The sequence below is a fragment of the Erinaceus europaeus genome, chromosome 7 (assembly GCF_950295315.1).
Source record: "Erinaceus europaeus chromosome 7, mEriEur2.1, whole genome shotgun sequence".
NCBI lineage: Eukaryota > Metazoa > Chordata > Mammalia > Eulipotyphla > Erinaceidae > Erinaceus > Erinaceus europaeus.
The window spans coordinates 52,522,380-52,540,867 of NC_080168.1; the positions used below are offsets into that span (position 1 = coordinate 52,522,380).

Here is an 18,488-nt window from a genome sequence, read left to right on the forward strand (position 1 = left end):
TCTCCTATTGAGGCATGTGTGATTTGGTAGAAAGATGGCTAGCATGGGCTGAAGATTACATGAAATTGGGAATGTCAGTATAAGTGGATGAAATAAGGAATTCTATGAAGACAAAGCTCTCAAAAAGTAGATTATGGAAAGGATTTACTTAAATTGAGAGATTAAGACTATTTTGAGGAGGGCTGAGCAGTAGTGCACCCAGTTGAGTGTACACATTAGCACACACAAGGATCTGAATTTGAACCCTTGCTCCCCACCTGCAGCCACTGCTTCCCACCTGCTTCAAGGTCTGCAGGTGTCTGACTTTCTCTCTCCCTACCTATCTCCTCCTCTCCTTCTTAATTCCTCTCCATCCTATCTAATAAAAAAGAAAGGGAAAAAATGGAAAAATGGTGGGTTTGTCATGCAGGAACCATGAGCCCCAACAATAACCCTGGTAGCAATAGTAAATAAATAGGTAGACAGACAGATGGATATATATATATATATATATATATATGTAGATAGTAACAAATTTTGTGATTAAAATAACCCTCTAGGGGTTATTGCTGGGGCTCAGTGCCAGCACTACAAATCCACTGCTCCTGGCAGCCATTTTTTCCATTTTATTGTACAGGACAGAGAGAAATTGTGAGAGAATGGAGAGATAGAGATAGAGAGATATATAGATACATAGAGAGAGAAATATAGACACCTGCAGATCTGCTTCACTTCTTGTGAAGTATCCTCCCTACAGGCAGGGAGCTGGGGCTTGAACCCAGATCCTTGTGTGGGTCCATGTGTTTAGTATTATGTGCGCTTAACTGGGAGTGCCACCAACCAGACCCCTCAATTCCTCTCTCTCCTATTAGATAAAAATAAAGAAAAGTAAAAAAAAAAAAAAAAAAGAGGCTTCGAGGAATGGATTCATATGCAGTCACTGAGCCCCATTAATAACCCTGATGACAGTTTTAAAAATTATATTCTAGAGTATTTTAATTTTTATCTTTGTTAAACATGATGCTTTTTAATCTGAGGAATGACAATATTGTTTAATACTCAAGAATATAAAGATAAGAATATAGCAAATGATATTTGGGGTCTTCGTGTTGGGAGAAGCTGGGACGTCTATTTTAGGTATAGTCCAAGAGGCTGTGACTTTACTAATTTTTGCCTGAGCTTGACAGCTAACATACAGGTGGGCTAAAATATTGTCTGGGAAGATGTGTCAGTGTTGGAATAGGAATTTTTATTTGATAGGATAGAGAGAATTTGAGAGGCGGAAAGGGAGGGAGAGAGAGAGAGAGAGGAGAACTACAACACTGTTTCACTTCTTGTGAAACTTCCCTCCTGCAGGTGGGGACCAGGGGCTTGACCATGTTTTTATGCACGGTAATGTGTGCACTTAACCAAGTACACCACCACTACCTGGCCCCAAAATGTTTAAATTTATTTATTTACTTATTGGATAGAGACAGAAATTGAGAGGGGAAGTGAAAATAGAGAAGGAGGGAAGGAGAGACAGACAGACAGACCAGACAGACCCACAGCACTGCTCCATAGCTTGTGAAGCTTCCCCCTGCAGGTGGGGACCTATAGCTTGAACCTGGCTTAAATCAAGCACATTAAATCAAGCACATGCTCCACTTGGTGCATCACCACCTAGCTCCAGAAAAATACGTAAACTTTAAAGATCATATCAGTGTTATAAAAGCTAAATGTGTCACTTAGTCTATTCCTCTCCCTTTACAAATGGTGGAACTAATGATAACAGATAGGAAATACATGATTATATTAAATTCATCTAGAAAACTATTGGTGAGTTAATTAAAGCAGCACATACACATAGATATTTGGGTTTTAAGTGTATTAAAATTGTCAGTTTACAAGCTACCATGTCACCTAATCAAGCACCCCCATTGTTTTACAGCACATTTTTATTATTATAATAAACAATTTTAATAGAGACTTAATAATGTATGTATACAGGGGTATAGTTTCACGTAGCACCCACCACCAAAGTTATGTGATAAACCCCCCTACCCCCCACTCCCCACAGACATGCCCCTTTGCCACAACAGTTCTCCCAAAGTTAGAGACAGCTTAGCTACTTTATTTTTCTTTTCTTTGTTTCCTTTTTTTAATATAAATTTCTGCAAGTTCGCGTGCTTTAATTATTTGTATTCCACATATAAATGAGATCATCCCATAGATAGTTATATTTTGCCTCTTTAACTACTGCACTGATATTTTCTTAAAATTCCTTTTAAGAAATAATTTCTCCCCTTTTGTGTTGACAAAAAATACTGACCTTCTTTATAAAGTTCTTTTCTTCCACAGCTTATTGTGATGGTCTCGTAAGTTGTGGTTCCTTCTTGGCATGATCTTTTTTTTCCTTTGTTCTAGAAACCTGAGAGAATCATTGGCAACACTAAGGACCACTAGAATGAGTGACAACACTACTTTGGTTCCTCCAACTTCAAGCCAGGGCCCCACCACCCCACGCAAAGGGCCCCCTAAGTTTAAGCAGAGGCAGACTCGTCAGTTCAAGAGCAAACCTCCTAAGAAAGGTGTGAAAGGGTAAGAAAGAGTAAGAGGAAAAAAATAGGAAAAAAACTTTCTCTTGGGGTGCTGGGCAGTGGCCCAGCGGCTTAAGTACACATGGCATAAGCGCAAAGATCAGCATAAGGATCCTGGTTTGAGCTCCCGGCTCCCCACTTGCAGGGGAGTCACTTCACAACTGGTGAAGCAGGCCTGCAGGTGTCTATCTTTCTCTCACCCCTCTATCTTCCCCTCCTCTCTCAATTTCTCTTTGTCCTATACAACAATAATACTAACAACAATATTAATAACAACGACAACGATGAACAACAAGGGTAACAAAAGGGAAAAAATGGCTTCCAGGAGCAGTGGATTCATAGTGCAGGTACCGAGCCCCAGTGATAACAGTGATACCAGTGAACTCTGGAGGCAAAAAAAACAAAAAAAAAACCTTTCTGTTGTTTTTCTTTTCTACAAGACAGCTTTGATTTTGAGAAATGAATAAATGAATACTCCAAATATTAAATGGACTTATAAAAATTTACACCAAATCCTCTAGTTTCTTCTTTAATACAGTTTTTTTCCTGAATCACACCATTAGCCTATAGTCCCTTTCCCATTGTAAAGTCTAGTGATGTAATGGTGTGACTCCCAGTAAATAGAGTTTTACTTTGACCTTCCAAACTTTTCATGATCATTTCTCATGACCAACATACCATACACTTTATTTTTAAGATTTATTTATCACAGGTGCTGGGCAGTGGTGCAAAGGCCTGGCTTCGAGCCCCTGCTCCCCATCTGTAGGGGGGATACTTCATAAGTGGTGAAGCAGGTCTGTAATTGTATATCTTTATCTCTCCCTCTTTACCTCCACCTCCTTTCTCAATTTCTCTCTGTTTTATCCAATAAATTAGAAGAGGGGGAAGCGGAGAGAAAAAAGGGCCACCTGGAGTAGTGGATTTGTAGCACAGACACTGAAACTAAGCCCCAGTAATTACCTTGGTGACAATTACAAAATACATATTTATTTTTATGAGGGAAAAGTAAAGAGACTAGGGCACTTCTTAGCTCCAGCATGTGCTAAGCACAGGGATCTAACCTGAGGCCTCAGGTGTGCAAGTTTTGTGCTCTTCCACTGAGCTTCCCCACTGGTCCCACATTCTGTGATTAAATCTATAATACAGAAATGCCTATCATGTCTAGAATCCCTTTTTATTTTATGGCTTCATATTTTCTGTCTTTAGTTCTTTGTTTTCCTCTCCTTGACAAAATTCAACTCATTTTCAACACACAACTCATCGATCCATTCCTTTTTGAAGCTATTGTTGGTTCAGCTGTTAATAGCTTGTATTTTATGTTACGTTTATGAATTAAATGTCCTCGGAGACAAATCTTTCAGAAATCATAATGTTTTTATTAAGCCCCTATGCCTAACACAATACCTAATACCTAAAGATGCTCAGAACCCCACCCTACCAGGGAAAGAGAGAGACAGGCTGGGGGTATGGATCGACCTGTCAACGCCCATGTTCAGCGGGGAAGCAATTACAGAAGTCAGACCTCCAACCTTCTGCATCCCACAAGGACCTTGGGTCCATACTTCCAAAGGATTAAAGAATAGGAAAGCAATCAGGGGAGGGGATGGGAGTTCTGGTGGTGGGAATTGTGTGAAGTTATACCCCTCTTATCCTATCATTTAGTCACTGTTTTGAGTAAAGCAAGGCAGTGCACCCTTAGTTGAGCACACTTTACAGTATACAAGAACTTGGGTTAAAGCCCTTAGTCCCAGCCTGCGAGGAGGAGAGATTTCAAGAGCTGTGGAGCAATGCTGCAGCTCCATATCTCTCTCTCTCTCTCCCTCTCTCTCTCTCTCTCTCTCTCTCTCTCTCTCTCTCATCTCTCTCTCTCTCTCTCTCCTCTGTGCCAGCACTACAAATCCACTGCTTCTGGAGACCATTTTTTTCCATTTTATTGGGTAGGACAGTGATAAATTAAGAGATGGGAGGAAATGGAGAGAGGGAGAGAAATATAGACACCTGCAGACCTGCTTCATTGCCTGTAAAGCAACCCCCCCTGGAGGTGGGGCACCAGGGGCTCAAACCGGGATCCTTGTGCACTTAATTTGGCATGTTGCCGCCTGCCCCTGCTTCCTCGCAATATCCCTCTCCCGTTTCTCTCTGTCATGCCAAATATATGAAATGTAAAATGTTTTTTAAAATACTTAAAAATATCTTTTGGGGACAGCAAGATAGCTCACTTGTGTCATGCACTTTGTGATGTGCATGAGCCTGGTTCCTGCCCTGCCCCCCCATGCACTAAAAGAAGTTTTTCTCCATGTCATGCAGTTTTTCTCTCTATATCTGTGTCTCTTTGTTTGTCTTTCTATGCTAAAAAAATTTGACCTGGAGTAGTGAAGCCCCAGTGATGAGAGAGAGAGAGAGAGAGCTTGCTTTTATGTAATAATGGATGTTGTATAATTCATACTGCTTTCCTACTTGTCCCACTAACAATTCTTTCTTGCTATCAGCTGCCTTAGACTAAATTTTTACAGAAGGGAAATATTTCTCCACTGGCACACTTCTAAAATCTATCTATTTGGCAATCTCTGCCCCAGTTCAATGCAAACAAAAGGAATTTCTCAAATACGGAATTTAAATGTCTACTTCCCTATGAAGTCAGGAAACTCTCCAAATGAATCATTCCATAACCCATTTAAGCTCAGCTAACTTCTTTTTATTTTTGTCCATAGATTTGGTGATGACATTCCTGGCATGGAGGGGCTAGGGACAGGTAAGCCACTTCAGAATTTAAACACAGATTGTACACTTGGTATTCCTCATTTTCACCTATTTCTGGCTGCAAGGAGCAGTTGAAAGTTACAAAAAATATAGGGGGCTGGGCGGTGGGGCACCGGTTAAGTGCATATAGTACTATGTGTAAGGACCCAGGTTTGAGCCCCCACTGCCCACCTGCAGAGGGGATGCTTCACAAGTGATGAAACAGGTCTGCAGGTGTCTATATTTCTCTTTATCTCTCTCTATCTCTCCTTTCCTTCTCAATTTCCCTCTGTCCTATCAGATGAAATAGAAAAAACAAAAACAAACAAAAAAAACAGGAAAAATGGTTGCCGGGTGCTGGCACTAAGCCCCAGCAATAACCCTGGAGGTTAAAAAAAAGTTACAAGAAATTCCTAAGGCATGGAGTCCTTTGAAGACAGAAATCTGGGGGTTTAATTTAACTTCCTAAGTACATGTGTCCTCAGAAAACAAAAATTAAAAGGAATCAGGTTAGATCCAAACTTTAAATCATCCTTTTGTTCAGCAACTCTTGAGGGCATGTAGTAGTGAATTGTAGATTTTTATGGTAGAAACATTTTCACAATCAGTCTAGCCTAACTTCTTTATTTTATGGGAAATCTGAGATATAGAGGAATTATGTGACAACCTGAGTCCATAGAGTGAAGTATTAGACACAAGGGTGGTATCTGGAGAACTCTCCACTCTACAAACCACTCCCTTTCAAACTTCCTCTATTTATACACCCTCTGGCACCCAGAATAGGGCCTGATACTCTGAATATATCCAATATAATATTTTTTAATTTTCCAAATATTATTGTATTTGTATTCATTGCATAGTGAATGTGAAATACCATACCACATGTCTCTTTTTAAAATTAATATTTCTAGTGCAGTTTTAGGTTTATAGGAAAACTGAGCAAAAAACACAGCATTCCTATATATCCTCTTTGCCATTTTTCTCCCCTCCCACTGTATATAGCTCTTTTATATTAGTGATACACTTATTACAGTCAGTGGGTCAATACTGACACATTATTAGATAAAGTCCTTAATTTAGAGTTCATTCTATTAGTTTTGGCAAGATGCTTGTCATGTATTCTCTATTATAGTTTCATTTAGCTACACTTCAGGGCTGAGGAATAGTATAGTGATTATAATACCTGAGGCCCCAAAGGTTCAGGTTCAATCCTTAATAGCATCATAAACCAGAACTGAATAGTGCTCTGGTCAAAATAATAATAACAACAACAACATCCTTAAAAATACCTATTGTGTTTCATCTATCCTTCTCCCTCCTCAGCTACTGCCCAGCTACTGCTCTACTCTTCTAGTTCCTATTTTCTTTTCTCCTCCTCCTTCTTCTTCTTCCTCCTCCTCTTCCTTCTCCTTCTTCTTCTGCCTCTTTCTATGGTTATGTCCTTTTCAGATGGTCATTTAGTTATAATCATAAAATATATAGCTTTTCTGTCTAACGTTTTTCTCCTCTGTGTTTTTAAATGACTTGACAGCTCATCTCTTGTTCTTATTGAATAATATATAATTGTTTGACTTTATTATAGCATGTATGTATATGCTATTATATATATATATATATTTGCCTCCAGGGTTATCACTGGGGCTCCATGCCTGCACCACAAGTCCACTACTCCTGGAGGCCTTTTTTCCCATTTGTTGCCCTTGTTGTTGATGTTATTGATATTGTTGCCATTGCTGTTGTTGTTGGATAGGACAGAAAGAAATAGAGAGAGGAGGGGAAGACAGAGAGGGGAGACAGAGACACCTGCAGACCTGATTCACCACTTGTGAAGTGACCCCCCTGCAGGTGGGGAGCCAGGGACTGTAACTGGGATCCTTAAGCTGGTCCTTGCGTTTTGCACCATGTGCACTTAACCTGCTGCGCTATCGACCTGCCTCCTGCCTGCAGCTTGTGTATTCCATTGGAGGATATATCTGAAAATATCCCTAAATCTAATTAATCTGCATTTTTTTCTTATTGACACCACAATTATCACTGAACCTTGGTGCTTCCAATGATTACTTTTTCTCCTTTTTAAATTTTTCTATTTTATTTGATAGGACAGAGAGAAATTGAGATGGGAGGGGGAGATAGAAAGGGAGAGAGAAAAATAGACATCCACAGACCTACTTCACTGCTCATGAAACAAACTCCTGCAGCTGGGGATTGGACACTCAAACCCTAGTCCTTGTGCATGGTTATGCATGCATTCAGCCAGTTGCCCCAACATCCAGCCCCTGAGTCTGCATTCTTAAGTAATGGTAATATTTTCTTCTAAGACACATGGACCCTTAACTGACCTTAGTTTCACATGTCAAGATGACATGTATTGGAAGAGTTCTGGAAAAAAGCCCACCTGAGCCTTTTCAGGAAAACCAATCCTTTAAAGTGTTAGTAATTATGGAGAAAGTATCTAAATACCCTTGTGCAGGTTTTAGTGTGGATTTTAAGTTTTCAGCTCACTCAACATACTTTTGATAAGTGGTTGCACTCTTTATGATCAGTCTGTACCAGGCAATTGATATATTTATTTTGTGTGGTAAATGGAAACTTCTGGGATCTAATAAAAAAAGTTTATGAGACTCATTTGCTATTCTAAATCAATGGTTTCTATATTCTGACAAGGTATATATAGTCAGAAATTTCTTTCTGGACTTTGGATGATATGTTTAACTTTGCTAACATAGTTGTATTAAGACAAAAGAATTTACACTGAATGCTTGTCTGATTCTAGTCCCATCTCTACAGCCCTTGCATTTCGCTGAGTGTTTAATCTATCTAGGTATCAGTCAGCTCCTCAGTAACTCTGGGACGATATCTTACTGCCTAGGCAAGAAAATAGATTAGAGAATCCCTTGAGATTCTTCTCAATATGCAATTTCATGTAGTCATGTCAAAGTGTAAAGAAACTGAAGAATGAATTGAGAAGTCTGATAAACAAAACTGGATCTAGGTAGGGGATAAGGAAATTGTAGATTTCCAGGTCAAGGGGACTTAAAATGTTTCTGTACTTACTTTAAACCTTAGTCTCATTAGAATGACACTTCGGATCTCCCCTTACTGAGTGCACTTTGGGGGGGGGGTGGGAGTTGGTAGAAGGTCCATGATTAGTGAGCTGCACCTAGTCAAAAACCTTGGGCCATCTACCCAGAAATAAAGCCAATTACTATACTGCAGGAAGGGCTGTGCTAAGGGTGTCACAGCATAGGGTAACATGCAGAGGAACAACTAAGAATTGGTTAAGCATTGATCTCATCCTTCCTGGGATATAGGGCTATTTTTATGTAATTTCGAGGTCAGGCAATCTGGGATAGTAATAGGAGAGAGGGGGTGTCTCTGCCTGAAGGATATCCTTTTGAGTAGAAGAGTTTCTCCTGAGAGTGAAGTTGGCTAACTTGTTCTTTCTTTTGTAGATATCACAGTGATTTGTCCCTGGGAGGCATTCAGCCACCTGGAACTGCATGAACTCGCCCAGTTTGGAATCATTTGAGACTCCAGAAGTTCTACCACTCTCAGTAGCATCTGCTGTAACCTCAATTACTTTTACCCCAAATGGTCTGCCAGTCTTAAAATTCAGCTGTTTAGAAGTAGCTTTTTCAATTTATAGTCATTTCCCATAAGTCACTACTAGTAATTTTCTTAACATCAGACTCTTTCTTGCTGTATAGATCAGCTTAGACTAGTTTATAGAAATTAACATTGGTTAGGGCATTTCAGACTTTACCATCTTTTCTTCTTCTTTTTCTTCTTCTCCTTCTCCTCCTTCTTCTCCTTCTTCTTTTTTATTTGCCTTCAGGGTTATTGCTGGGGCTTGGTGCCTACACAACGAATCAAATCCACTACTCCTGGAGGCTATTTTTTTTTTCTCTCCTTGCCCTTGTTGTTATTGTTGTTGGATAGGACAGAGAGAAATGGAGAGAGGAGGGGAAGACAGAGAGGGGGAGAGAAAGACAGACACCTGCAGACATACTTTACCGCTTGTGAAGTGACCCCCCTGCAGGTAGGGAGCCGGGGCTTCGAACTGGGATCCTTATGCTGGTCCTTAGGCTTCACACTTAGGACCCACTGTGCTACTGCCCAACCCCCTTTACCACCTTTTCTTATCAACTGTTAGATGTCATCAATATTTCTTTGCATTCTGTTTATTTAATTCATTCTTCAAGTTTGTTTTTGGTAGGTATTCATCATGATTAGTAATTAGACTTTTTTTTTTGTCACTAAGGTTATTGGTGACATATGGCTTGGTGACAGCATTATGAATTCATCACTCCAGCCAGCCATTTAGAGATTTTTTTTTTTTTCTGGTAGTTGGGCGGTAGTGTCACAGGCTAAGCACACGTGGTGTGAAGTGCAAGGACCAGCATAAGGATCCTGGTTCCAGCCCCCGGCTCCCTGGGAGTCTCTATACAGGCAGTGAAACAAATCTACAGGTGTCTTTCTCTCCCCCTATCTGTCTGCCCCTCCTCTCTCCATTTCTCTCTCCTATTTAACAACCACAACATCAATAACAACAACAATAACAACTAAAACAACAATAAAAAGAAAACCAACAAGGGCAACAGAAGGGAAAATAAATAAATAAATAAATATAAAAATTTAAAAAAAGAAAATGAATTAAATTTTTTTCTCTCTACTTTATTTAATAGAACAGAGAGAAATTAAAAGGGCAGGGGAAGATAAAGAGGGAGAGAGAGAGATAGACATGTGCAGACCTGCTTAACACCTTGTGGAATATTTCCTCTGTAGGTGGGGAGCAGGGGATCCAACCCTATTCCTTGCACATGATGACATGTTATGCTCAATAGGGTGTGCCACCATCTGGCCACCATAATAAGACTTTTAAAGATAACATTTAGACTACTCTCTTTCCTATGGCATTAAAAAAGGAAATATTTACCTTGAATCCTGGGGAGAAGTTGTATTAAATGCTGTATGTAAATGGCACTCAGAAAGTGCCTTGTTAGGAGGACTGGTTAAATCAAGAATGCACAGTCATACAAGAAATAAACATAGTGCAAGAAAAGACATCAAAATCCAAAGTCAAGTTCTGCTTCTACCTTATTATAGTGTGAATCATGCACTTTCTGGATCTAGATTATCCCGAGATATGATTTAAAATAGCTGTAAATCTTACAACTCTAAGGTTAGGTGAGAAGATTTCAACACAGGACTGGACAATATGAGTCTTCTTTAATGTCATGATTGAATTGCTTGAGATTTATATGCAATAATGTCTGAGAGTGCAGACAGCAGGGATAAGTAGTTGAACCTTCTCAATAAAATGATGGTTTGCTTCACCCCTGAGATTGTGTCAAATGGAATGTGCACATAGTTGTCTTTCCCCAATAATTTCAGAGCAATTCTGCAATTCAAATGCTGCCTTTATCTGACTTGTGCGCTTTGGTACCAGAAGTATTAACTTCCTCATTTCAGTTGTGTAATCTATGGTAAAAGAATGAAGAAAATTAACTGAACAGAGAGGCAGGATAATTGAGAGAAAAATAATTTGGGCTCTAGTACTGACTCAGCCAATAAACTGCTCCATAATTTTGTGCACAGATGTCAGTCATCCTTTGAATCCTCCAGTTTGCCTGAATTAGGTAATCTAAAGTTTTGGTAGCCAAAAAAAAAAAAAAAAAAAAAAAAAGACTTCAAGATCCTCAGAGGCCAAGCATGAGAATTAGAGGAACTAAGCACTTAAGAGCAAACCTTTTGCAGCCAACTCTTGTGCACAAATAAACTAATTACTTTCTGGCCAGAAAACTAGAATCTTAAATGACATATTTGATTAATAGGGCTAAAGAGGCTTGATTTCAAGAGCATGGGAACTTAAGACTCTCCTACTTGGTGGCCGGGAAGTGGCACACTGGTTAAGAGCATGTTACCATGTGCAAGGATCTGAGTTTGAACTCCCCATTCCCCACTCCCCGCTTGCATCGGGGATGCTTCACAAGTGATGAAGAAGGTCTGCAGGTCTCTTTCTCTCTCCCTCTCTGTCTCAATTTCTCTCTATCCTATACAATAAAATGGGGGGAAAAATGGCCACCTGGAGCGGTAGACTGGTAGTGCTAGTACTGAGCCCCAGCAGTAATCTTGGAGGAGAAAAAAAAAAGGACTCTCTTACTTCTCATTTTAATCTTTGGCCTGATTAGAATTCTGTATTTGTTCCCTCCTCTGTGGAAAGGAAAAATTAAAAAATACAGCTGTGGCATGAAAGTGTGTAGTAGTTGTCATGAATTTCCCCAATCTAGCACAAATTCCAGTTTTCCAACCAGCTGTTTGCTGTGACAGCCAGAGCCTTCAGACTGCCCTTGCTCATCCCAGTGACACCATCAATCAAGGTGGCCTGAGTTCTCCAACTGCTGGTACTCTGGTCCACATTCAGCTTACTTACAAGTTTCTCGAAGCATACAGCAATAACATTGACAAACCATGATTTACCCAATGGAACATAACCAATGGACAGGATGGTGAAGGATCTAGAAAGCATGCCATATGAAGAGCTTTTGAAGGAACTTTTAATATTTAGCCTGGAAGCAAAAAAATGATCATTGCTAGCATTTATTTGGGAAGCTACAGGGAACAGGATGAAGCTGACCAGTTTCAGGTAGGATTCTAGCATTTTATCATGAGCTGGACTGGAGATCATTTAAAGCCCATTCAAATTTAGATTTCTTTCAATATCTAAATTTGAATTCTGTCATTTTTTATCATTTATAGTAAGAAATAAGAAAATCTGTAAGATGCAAACAACATATGTATGAAAAAGAAGGTTAAATCATTGCTCACTCAAAGTCTTGGCAACAGAGTTCCTATACTCAAATCAAGTAACTGAGGAAGGTTTGACAAAAGGACTATTGACAAAGGCTTGAGAAAGGTTAAGGAAAACCTACAAAAATAGTACAGAAACAGGACTATCAGTATGGTGTTGGAGCTATATTACCAAACCTATACTTGAAGCAACCCAAGAGATAGATTCTATTTATAAGAAAGAAAATCCTGGTAGGCCTGTGGCCTTCAACAGAGGGACACACCAATCCAATGGGTAATGAAAGTAGGGTGCTTAGGGTGAGGTGAATGAATTATCCCTGTGTTGTTTCATTCTCTACTCTTCAGTTGATGCCTCTCTTAGTAAAAAAAAAAAAAAAAAAAAAAAGTAGTCTGTTGATGTGGCAAGTAAATTCCACCTCCACGGGGGTTAAGTACACATCGTACTAAGTGCGATGTGTACTAAGGGACTCACGCAAGGATCCTGGTTTAAGCCCCCAGCTCCCCACCTGCAAGAAGGTCCCTTCATAAGCAGTGAAGCAGATCTGCAGGTGTCTCTTTCTCCCTCTCTCCATCTCTATCCCCTACTTCCCTCTCAATTTCTCTTTTTTCTATCCAATAAAATGAAAAATGACCACCAGGTGCAGTGGATTCTTAGTGCATGCACCAAGCCCCAGTAATAACGCTGGAGGGGGAAAAAAATCCACCTCCACTAGGAAAAGCCAGGTGGAGAAAGATGCAGAGCATTTCTGAACAGGCAAGTAGGAAATAAGGTTCTCAACCAATGGGGTTCTTTTTTCCTCTTGAAAATACAATTTTTATTTGGTATTCTAGAGAATGCTTTTTTATTATTAGTGATTTAATACTGATTCACAAGATTGTAAGATAACAGGGGTACAATTCCATACAGTTCCCATCACCAGAGTTCTATGTCCCATCGTTCCCTGTAGAAGCTTCCCTATTCTTTATCCCTCTGGGTGTATGGATAAAAATTCTTCATGGGATGCAGAAGGTGGTACATCTGGTTTCTGTAATTGTTTATCCACTGGACATAGGCATTGGAAGCTCGACCCATACTTCCAGTCTGGTTTTATCTTTCTCTAGTGGGGCAGGGATGCAGCAGGAGGAGGTGGGGTTCCAGGATACATTCATGAGGTTGGGGTGACAACATGGTAGTGTCTGCAATTTAATGGCTGAAAGGCAGTAAGGTATAAAACAGGACAAACTATTTAATAAACAGGAACCCAAATGTAAGAATAGACTGGGTGAAACTAGGGGTCTTCATGTGGAAAGAAGCTAAGAAGTCTAGGGGACCCATAACTTTAGTAATTTTTGCCTAAGCCCAATAGCAAGCATTCATTGGCTAACAGTACTGTCTGGGAAGATGGTGTCAGAGTTGAGAATCAGCCTAGAAAGTTGGATTAGGGCAGAGAGTAGCTCCCAAATATAAGGAAAGTATATAAATACCATTAACTTTAAACTCCATTTAAACTCCATGATCTGACCTAGGGCCTATATATATTCATATTTGCCATCAGCATTATTGCTAGGGCTCAGTGCTGGTACTACACTACTCCCAGAATCCATTTTCCTTCCTTTTTTATTTAATAGAACAGAGAAAAATCTGAGGGGAAAGAGAAAAGGATAGAGAGGGAGAGGAAAAGATAGACACCTGCAGCAGACCTGCTTATGTCTCTTTTATAGCTGGGGAGTGGGGCTGAACCTGGGTCCTTGCACATGGTAATGTGTGTTCTACTGGGTGCACCACTACAAGGCTCCTCATCCTGTGGTTTTTAATTAGAGCTTAGAAATTATATGGATATGCTTAGGACTTGCAAAGGTGATTCTGATGCAAACCACTGAGTGGAGGAAGTACAGCATTAAACAGGAAGGGCACAATGTACAAAAGAGAGCAACTGCAGAAATGATTTCAGAAGAAGGAGGCAGTGACCTTCCCTTATATTTCACCCATTTCCCCTTCGTTCATTGTTCCTTGGGAAGAAGTTGGGTTGACGGTTTTGGTGATGTAGGCAGCAAGCCCCATTCTAAAGCCCAGGAACTTTATAGTTGGGACAGAAAACAGTATGTAGAGGGAAAATGCTCCTCTGGAATGCCTTCCCCTGGGTAGATGTATACAACTGCTATTACACAACTGCAATTTCATAACTGCCCTTTTTTTGCACAAGAGAAAAGTAATAAGAGGAAAGTCAAATGGCTTAGAGTCACAAATAACACTCTCCTGTTTTACACATACAAACAATTCTTTTGGGGGCCGGGTGGTGGCACACCTGGTTGATCGCACATTGCAGTGTGCAAGGACTGGGATTCAAGCCCCCGGCCCCCGCCTGTAGGGGGAAAGCTTTTTGAGTGATGAAGCAGGGCTACAGATGTCTGTGTATCTCTCCCTTTCAATTTTCTGGATAGCACTCCCTTCCCTCTCAATTTCTGGATGTCTCTGTCCAATAAATAAAGATTTAAAAAAATTTTTTAAGAAACAATTTCTTTGCCTTTCCCTCTCCCACTGTTTAAAACAGGTTCTTTTGCTTGTTTCTTTTTTGTTTGTTTTTAAATTTTCTATTTTCTTTATTTGTTTATTGGATAGAAACAACCAGAAATTGAGAGGGAAGGGGTTGATAGAGAGGGAGAGAGACAGAGAGGCACCTGCAGCCCTGCTTCAGGGATCCCAGTTCGAGCCCCGGCTCCCCATCTGCAGGGGAGTCGCTTCACAGGCTGTGAAGCATGTCTGCAGGTGTCTGTCTTTCTCTCCCCCTCTCTGTCTTCCCCACCTCTCTCTATTTCTCTCTGTCCTATGCAACAACGAATGACATCAACAATAACAATAATAACCATAGCAAGGCTACAACAACAAGGGCAACAAAGAGGGGGGAAAATGGCCTCCAGGAGCGGTGGATTCGTGGTGCAGGCACTGAGCCCAGCAATAACCCTGGAGGCAAAAAAAAAAAAGAAAAAAGGAAAGAAAAGAAAGGGAGAGAGAAAGATAGACACTGCAGACCTGCAGGTGGGGAATGGGGTTAGAGAGGGCCTGCACACAGTGATGTGTTTATTCAACTGGGTGTGCCGCTGCCTGGCCTCCTATTTTTTCTTTTTCTCCCTCCCTGCCTTCCTATTTCTCTCTCTTTTCTTCCTCTCCCCCACATTTTTTTTTCCTCCAGCAAGACTAGGAGAATTCCAAAACAAAACTAAACAAAACTCAGTAACACTAGACTTAGGCTGCCATCTTGTGGATGTTTTGCTTCATGCTCTGTGTAAATGAACCTCCTATGGTTAGGTAATGTAAACAAGGCCAATTAGTATGCTTAGAAAATATTCTCTTCTCTGTTTACACAATCTTGTTGTCTACATTTCTGGACTTCTTGGTGGAAAATTTTTCCAGAATCAAAGTAAAAAAGAGCTCTCTTTTAAAATACATATTATTTTATTTATAAATATTGTAATATTTATAGTCTTATACAATTCTTGTTTGTTTACTTATTTCTTGTTTTCCAATTGGTTTTTCACTCTTTAGCAAAAGAAAGAAGTCATTATGTATATATGGCTTCATACTTACTTTGCCTTTCTTTCTTTTATTTATTTATTTACTTGTTTGTTTTTGCCACTAGGGTTATTGGTGGGGCTCACTGTTTGCAATACAAATCCACTGCTACCAACAGTCAGTTTTTCCCTTTATTTTTATTTCCTAAGGTTGATTTTTTCCAGGTCCATTTTTTCTATATGACTGTTGTATTTTCCTTTCTGGAAATGTTCATAATGACCTTTTATCATTGGTGTTCTAATATTGATCAGGATCTTACTCAACAATTTGAGAAACCTACTCTGCTGGATACTTTTGTCCCTTTCATTTGGGTATGAGAGTTATCTTCTCTGCCTTTTCTTCCCTTTATTTGATATTACCCTTTCTTACTCTTTCTTCTGTCTTTAGGACTCTAAGTTAAAAGATCATCTCTATGATATTTCCTGTCATATTCTTTAATTATTTGCATAAAGGTTTTTTAATATATATTTTTAGCCTTTATTTTCTTAGCATTTTATTGACTCTACTATTTTTCTGTTTTACTCTTTCTTTCTTTACTCTGTATCCTTTTACACATGTAAAATATTTTTGAAAACCCAAGTTTTTGTCTGCTTGTTTTGGTCTAGATCATCTTCTGTGTTTCACTATTCCTGGCTGACTTTTTCAGATAGAAAGATAGATGAGATGAGATGGAGGGGGGATTACAGCACCAGAGAGATCACAGTAGGGTCCAGGCTCAAAACTGGCTGGCAAAAATGGCAAAGCAGTGAGCTATCCAACTGAGCTTTTTTGCCAGCGTTTGCATTTCTCCTTTTCCTCCTTCTTGCTGCTTTTTCTTTTTTCTTTCTTAGGCATCTGACCATCTTGACTTGCTTCTTCATATTTCAGAATGAGGAATGGGGATTTGGTATAGGCTCCTGCCCTGCTATATTAGTTTCCAGTACTGGTTTCCAGATTAAGGTGCCTTTACTGAGTAGATGTGCTGAGAGGGACTTTTGTTTGCAGGGTCACCTTTTGTAGAACATGTCATATAGGAACCTGATGAGACATGGAAGTGTCACACTTCAAGTGGGGTTTCTTCCAAAGTCAGAATCGGACTTCTGTAGGTGCCAGCATTTTTTTTTTTAGCCTTAGCGACCCCTGTGGTTTGAAATGCCAGCTGACAGATCTCTCCTCTGCTTATATTTTCAACAAATATGCCCTTTCCTGGGCTTCCAGATCCATCTACCTATGTCCCCCAGCCCCCTGCAGTGTTCCAGGCTCTTTTGTTCAAATCCATCAACATATCCCTTTTTGTCTGTCTTTCAGAGATTCCTGAAAAGATGCTGGCTCTGAATAACTTGATTCCCAGAAAATGAGTCAGGATATGGACTTTAATGTCAGGAATGAGAAAAATAATATGGTGGAGTTTTTTTTTAATCTTTTTGATTATAAGCAAAGTATATATGCAGGGAGTTTAGGGAAGTTAGTATACATAACGTGCATCTGTTGCAAAGAGTCCCAGCTAGTTAAGATTCAGTGTGTGTATATATTGAAATCTCACTTATTCTAACATAGGTTGCCACCATAAACACACAGACATACCTGCTTACTTCATAGTCTCCATATTTTAATAGTCATGGTAACCCAGAAGAAGAAAGGCAGTTTAAGTCTAGAAATCTGTGTGATAGTTATTTTACCCAAAGTGAAGACATAGCTAGTTAAAATAACCATATTGTATTATGTAGACAACTCACTGTACACACACTAAGCTGTAAGTTTGCTACTGAAGCTTTAAAGAATGAGTTCCAGAACCATCTATTCTGGATTTTAATTTCTTTTACAAAATCTGATCTACATCTCATCACTGAATCTGTTTGACAGGGATCATTTCAGGCACCCACAAGAGCACCCTCAGAGAGGGTTCTGCAGCTCACACACACCTGAGTGTGTGGAGCGTGGGTTGACATGGCCGGGCACCCTTGACTGTCCCCAGGTAGCTTAAGTCTTTGGTCTCCATGTTTTTTCAAGAATGTGTCAGCCAGGATGCTTTATATGAACCACTGACAGTTTAATGGTGACAAGGGTGGGGGGTGAGGGAGAAAGTTAATGTAAAAAGTCAGTTCAGGTGAGCTAAAGCAATTAATTCTTTAAATTTTCCTGTATTCTATTAGGAAAAGGAAGTAGATTAAATGCTCTCTTTCCCCCCATGGACTCAGCACTTCTGGCTACTGTTTATGCATGTATCTATGGCTCACCTCCCTCATTAGAATGTACACTCTACAAAGATGGATTTAAAAAATTTTTTTATTTATAAAAAGGAAACACCAACAAAACCATAGGATAAGAGGGGTACAACTCCACACAAGTCCCACCACCAGGACTATGTATCCCCTCCCCTCCCCTGATAGCTTTCCTATTCTTTAACCCTCTGGGAGTATGGACCCAAGGTCATTGTGGGATGCAGAAGATGGAAGGTCTGGCTTCTGTAATTGCTTCCCCGCTGAACATGGGCATTGACTGGTCGATCCATACTCCCAGCCTGCCTCTCTCTTTCCCTAGTAGGGTGGGGCCCGATCTGGGGAAGCGGAGCTCCAGGACATATTGGTGGGGTTGTCTGTCCAGGGAAGTCTGGTCAGCATCATGATAGCATCTGGTACCTGGTGGTTGAAAAGAGAATTAACATACAAAGCTGAACAAATTGTTGACCAATCATGGACCTAAAGGCTGGAATTGTGTAGATGTAGAGTTGGGGGTGGTACTCCATTTTGTAGATAGCTAGTAGGCATATTTTAGTTATATTCCAAAGGGCCTGTGGCTATACTAGTTTTTTTTATTGGCCTTGTGGGTTTTTTTTTGTTGTTGTTACTGTT

At 40.0% G+C, this 18,488-nt stretch overlaps 1 protein-coding gene across 1 annotated transcript; it reads left to right on the forward strand.

The window, feature by feature from the left end:
- The first annotated feature begins 2,393 nt into the window (after nt 1–2,393).
- Nucleotides 2,394–11,272, forward strand: PDE6H (phosphodiesterase 6H). Its single transcript, XM_007533148.2, has 3 exons — nt 2,394–2,559; nt 5,270–5,310; nt 8,750–11,272. Exons 1-3 carry the CDS (start codon nt 2,426–2,428, stop codon nt 8,824–8,826), a joined length of 252 nt encoding a protein of 83 aa, XP_007533210.1. The 5' UTR covers nt 2,394–2,425; the 3' UTR covers nt 8,827–11,272.
- The last annotated feature ends 7,216 nt before the right edge of the window (nt 11,273–18,488 follow it).